At 37.0% G+C, this 5,797-nt stretch overlaps 1 protein-coding gene across 2 annotated transcripts in view; it reads left to right on the forward strand.

Moving 5' to 3' along the window:
• LOC107558693 (hydroxysteroid dehydrogenase-like protein 2) overlaps positions 1-5,797 on the forward strand; it is a 9,696-nt gene that overhangs the window by 1,893 nt on the left and 2,006 nt on the right. For both annotated transcript variants that reach the window (XM_016242353.1, XM_016242352.1), the window contains exons 3-9: positions 1,911-2,009; positions 2,097-2,211; positions 2,359-2,462; positions 2,587-2,685; positions 4,411-4,605; positions 4,811-4,882; positions 4,995-5,141. In XM_016242353.1, the coding sequence (XP_016097839.1) occupies positions 1,911-2,009; positions 2,097-2,211; positions 2,359-2,462; positions 2,587-2,685; positions 4,411-4,605; positions 4,811-4,882; positions 4,995-5,141 (831 nt within the window). The remainder of the gene's footprint in view (positions 1-1,910; positions 2,010-2,096; positions 2,212-2,358; positions 2,463-2,586; positions 2,686-4,410; positions 4,606-4,810; positions 4,883-4,994; positions 5,142-5,797) is intronic.

Genomic DNA, 5,797 nt, shown 5'->3' on the forward strand with positions numbered 1-5,797 from the left:
TTCCGCAGATGTTTTCCTCTTTTGTTTTTTATCCGCCATCTCTATCTTTCTGTCGCTCGGCTCGGCTAATGTCCGTCCTGTGCACTGAAAGCGCTCTCCTCCACATCACGAGTAGACACGCCCCTTACTGCTGATTGGCTACAAGTTTGTTTTGCTACTCGGCCCGAATCAGTTTTCTAAAGCGTTTTTGAAAAATCGCTTACCCCACCTTTAATGTAGAAACAACATAAAGACAGTATATTTTTAATATTTGTTTAGTGTCATCATTTTTATGACTGAAGGAGAGTATCACTGATACCAATTCTACTGATGTCTCTAGGAAATTGTTATTTGTTTTCCTAATATTTAACCATCCATTAGCCTGTATGTAATGTTGATTATACTAACATTACAATATTATTGAGAGCTATCATTTTAACGTTTATTAGACTTTAAAAAATAACAACTTCTAATTTAAGTGAACTTAAAACAACATTCACATAAACCCATTGTAATAAATGGCATATTTACCTGAGATTTTCTATACAGAAATTGAATAAAATGATCAAACACTAAATTCTAAATTAAATATAGATAAATCCTTCAAGCTTCAAAAGTTATTGATTTCCTCCTCTTTTTTTCTTTTGTTTTTTGATTAACAGACATCACAGCAGCTGGGTTGTTAGCTTTTTTGGCTGCTATTACTTTAAGAGCTGCCGCTGCTGAACGTGACGGGGATCTGGCACGCATGCTCACAGTTTCATTCGCGCTTTAATATGAAATGATACAGGCTACAGCGTGCACCACTGTATCTGTGCATGCAATCGAAGAGCAAACCCTAGCTACGCCCCTGCATACATTAAACTGTATAAATTAATTGCCTGCGTTTACACGCTAATTTTGACAGCACTAGTATTTATTGTTGTTTATATAGATATCATTAGAGGCTATAACATTGGCTTGAAAATTGGTATCAGCAGGCCTAAAGTATGCCAAGAAAATATTCCTGACACCATTACGGCCCTCCACCCGTCTCCATTGTTGGCATAAGATCATAGACTTATGATGTTGCTTATATTTCTGACACCATTCCACCACTGCCTGGACTGTTAACAACTGTTAACTACCACAAGGCCATGCATTCATGTTGGTGATTGTGGCTTTGATTAACGGCCATTGGCCTGTTAATACCAACCAATCATTACTTGAATGTCGCAGCCTGTTGCAGTACTGTTGTTGACCGTGTGCATTCACAGCTTGTGAAAATATGCAGAACCTACAGTACATTTTAGAAAGATTGCTCACCAAGGCTGCATTTACTGATTAATATACAGTAAAATCAGTAACTTCTGTATTTTAAAGGAATAGTTCACGCAGAAATTAAAATTTGGCTAAGGACATCTAAGATGTAGATGAGTTTGTTTCTTCATTAGAATGGATTTGGAGAAATGGAGCATTACATCTCTTGCTCACCAATGGATCCTCTGCAGTGAATGTGTGCCATCAGAATGAGAATCCAAACAGCTGCTTAAAACATCAAAAGTAATCCACACCACTACAGTTCATCAGTTAACATCTTGTGAAGTAAAAAACTGCTTGTTTGTAAGAAACAAATCCACCATTGCTTCCAACCACAGTACAAGTTCTCTATTCATAACATTGCTTCCTCCAGTGAAAAAGTAATCTAATCTGAATCAGGAGAGAAATCTGCACAGATCAAGTACTGTTTACAAGTGAAAGCAGTTCAAAACAAATATGTCGGTGGATTTTGATGTGAGAGACAATAGGGGATGTTTTTATCAGCTGTTTGGACTCATTTTGACGGCACCCATTCACTGCAGAGGATCCATTGGTGAGCAAGAGATGTAATGCTAAATATTTGATAAATAATTTCATGTGATAAGACTGACCAATTAACATCTGTTTGATAGTTGAAGCTGCTGGAGGCAAAGCACTGCCGTGCATCGTAGACGTCCGTGATGAGAAGCAGATCAATGATGCTGTTGGAAAAGCTGTGGAGAAATTTGGAGGTGAGTTACAGTATTTCATATATCTCACAATTTGAGCACTCAGGTGTGTTTTAATTGGTCTTTAATCTTGTGTGGTTCTGTTGACAGGGATTGACATATTGGTCAACAATGCCAGTGCCATCAATTTAACAGGAACTCTGGAAACTCCAATGAAGAAAGTCGACCTTATGCTAGGCATCAATCTCAGGGGAACGTACCTGACGTGAGTAGAAGTTATTCTTTAGAGTAACAGATCACAATAAATGTCAGAAATATTTTCTGTGTTAGTCGACAGCTTGTCACAGAAATTGTCAGCTTAACTTGTTTTGAACACAATATTCTTCTGACTGTGGCCACTTATTTATTACAGGTCTAAACTGTGCATTCCACATCTTCTGAAGAGCAAGAACCCTCACATACTTAACCTCAGCCCACCTCTAAACCTCAATCCCATCTGGTTCAAAAACCACACAGGTGAGCGCAAGAGCGTTCTTACATTCAGTGCTGTAGGCCTTTGGTTTCAGACTCTCACTGAACATTTATTCAGTAATAGTGACAAATAATGACACTGATCTTGTTTTCCGCTGTGTCTGTGTAGCGTACACCATGGCAAAGTATGGCATGTCCATGTGTGTACTTGGAATGGCCGAAGAGTTCAAGGGATCTATCGCTGTTAATGCCTTATGGCCCAAGACAGGTAATGACTTTCCTGCATCAGTCATTAAATAATTCAATTTAGAGATCATTAATGCATACTAAAATCCTACAAAGCAACATCTTAGTTGAATATTAAAGTGATAGTTACCCCAAAAAATGAAAATTCTGTCATCAGTTACTCATCCTCATGTCATTCCAAACCCATTAAACTTTCATTCATCTTTGAGACAGTACTGGAGATATTTTTTAATGAAACCTGGGAGGTTTCTATCCTTATCATTATTTAAATCATTATAATCATTCTTTCTGAGGGCTTTGATACGTCTTCTTCCTCTATGATATTGCCTAACTATCACTCCACCAATGCAGAAATCTTGTAAGAGCATGCTCCTATTAAGACCAGAACAGTCCTTTAGCTTTTCTTGAACATCTGAAAAAATACAAATCTGCTCTGAACTCAGCTTGTTCTGTTTTTGTCACTGCCACGATCAACAAAACAGGCAAAAGGCCAAAAGCTTTATTTAATTCAGTTAACAAGCTGACCAAACCTCCATGTCATAACGTTCTATCTTCAGATGAGCTTTGCTGTTCCTTTTTTAATTATATTTTAGAAAAGACAGGTGCCGTCCACCAAAGTTTTTCTGGTGAGGCTATGAAGTTTAGTTTTAAAACCAATCTCTCTGGCCAGACTCTGTTTTGCTTCTCTGTGACTAATCCATCTTCTGTTTCTGAGTTAATCTTGAAATCCAATTCTTCATCCTGCTGACTTGATCCTGCTCTTACTTCTGTTCTGAAACTCTGCCATTCTGTCATCTCTGCACCTATTTCTCACTTCATAAATACCACTTAAAACAGCCGCAGTTACCCCTGTCCTCAAGAAACCCAACCTTAACCCCTCAGTTTTATCCAATTCAATTTCAAATTTACCTTGCAACTCTAGTTCTCTCTCTCTGTACTTCTCCTACTTGACCTTAGCTTAGGACAGTCTCCCATGATTTACTTATTTTCCACCTTTTGGATATGGATATTGCTGGTGTTGCTTTCTTTTGGTCTCTCTGATAGACAGTTTTATATTTCTGTGCAGGATTCTCGTTCGCCCACTGTATCACTGAAGCAAGGTATCCCCCAGGGATCAGTTCTCGGTCCACTATTATTCATAATTTACATTCTACCTCGGGGTCAGATTTTACATCGCATGGTTTTAGCTATCATTTCTATGCCAATGACATCCAAATGTACACTACCTGTAGGCCTACTCTATCCATTCAAATTGACAAAATAATTGATAAAAAAAGTATTACTTATTAGCTTCTGAGCTAAATCCACTTTGTTTCAGCAATGATGATTTGTGTCTTTATAGAGATTGGTGTAAATTTCCTGAATCTCAAACAGTAGAGCATGTCACCAGCAACACCAAGGACATGGGTTCTCAGGGAAAGCAGAGCTGATCAAATGTAAACATATACTTTGAATGCAGTGTTGCTTCGAATAAAAGCATCTGCTGAATGCATGAATGTGAACGAGTGTATTTGTGGCGCTGTATGCAAATGAACAACAGGAAGCTGAAAGGATGTTCTTCTGTTAAGTCTCATTAAAATGGTGCACACGTACCATTGTTTCAAATTTGTATGCTAAACCTTTTATTGATATTCAAAGCTTTATAACGACATGTATTGTGAAACATGCTGAAAATGAGGTGGAATTGAATATGAATCAAAAACAACAATGATAACTGAATTAGTCTTGTTGCATCATCTACCTTCAGCCATCCAGACGGCGGCCATGGACATGTTGGGTGGTTCTGGGATTGATAAACAGTGCAGGAAGGTGGAGATCGTGGCTGATGCAGCCTACGCTATCTTTAAACAACCCACCAGCTTCACAGGACAGTTTGTCATTGATGAGGACATTCTCAAAAAGGAGGGCATTAAGGACTTTGATGTGTATGCTGTTGAGCCAGGTTGGTTTATGCAATATTAATATTGCATGTTAAAGTGGTAAAGTAATACATTTTCCTATTCAATCAGTAATTTGGTTTGAATAAAAGTTATTTCACAGTATTTTTAGACCCTGTTTAGTGTTTACAATAACGTGACATTTCTGATATATTACAGAAAACTGTGAATGTCAACACGGTACATAAAACAACTTCTTTTTTTTTTTAGGTCATCCATTGCTTCCTGACTTTTTCTTGGATCAACAGCCAGAGAATCTAGCCAGGCAGATGGAGGAGCATGGTGAGTTATGAGGCATAACCAGCACATTTCATTTGTTTTTGTTCTGCATTGACTTCCAAGCGAACTTCAGCAGACGTCTCAGTTAGTGTCGATATTTTAACTCTCTCTTCAGGTGCCACTCCAGTTTACAAAAGTGGAAAAACCAGTGCAGATTCTGCCACCACGGGACCTGTTTCTGACATGTTCAACATAATCAGAGGAATTCTCAGTCCAGATATAGTAAAAACCACACAAGGAGTGTACAGATTTGAGTTATCGGGTACTTATGATATATTTAAAACATTTGAGTTAAAGTTTTATGGCTTTCAGTCAATATCTGCTAGCTGAACCACTTTTCAAAAAAAAATTTTTTTGTTCCACTGAATAATAAACAATAGGGTATGGAAGCCCGTTTCTGCAACATAAGGAAAAAAACATGCTTTGGTAAATCATAATTATGATATGAATTATGCCACACAAAAGTCATGAGGTCATTTTATGAAGTCAATTTTGAGATTATGAGATTATCACAAGTTTATTATGATTTTTAATCTCATAATTATGACAAAAAGTCCAAATTATGAGATGGTCATTATGAGATAAAAAGTCATTGACATAAATCTGAATTATAATGCCAAAAAAAAAATCTAAATTTTGAAGTAAAATTGAGAAGTCATAATTATGAAAATAAAAATCCAAATTGAGTCATTCCTCACTGACAAGCTCATTATGAATTATGAGTCGAAATTATGAGATAGTCACTGCTGACTTTCAAGCCCCTTGTATCTCATAATTATGACTTGTTGAAAAATTTGAAATTGACATGCTAAGTCATGACTTGTCAATTTCAACTTTCTACCTCATCATTATGATTTGGCATAATTTAAAAAATTTTACCAAAGGTTTACTTATCTCATTATTATGACTTGGTGTGTC

The sequence above is a fragment of the Sinocyclocheilus grahami genome, unplaced genomic scaffold (assembly GCF_001515645.1).
Source record: "Sinocyclocheilus grahami isolate Dianchi unplaced genomic scaffold, SAMN03320097.WGS_v1.1 scaffold655.1, whole genome shotgun sequence".
Classification (NCBI taxonomy): Eukaryota; Metazoa; Chordata; class Actinopteri; order Cypriniformes; family Cyprinidae; genus Sinocyclocheilus; species Sinocyclocheilus grahami.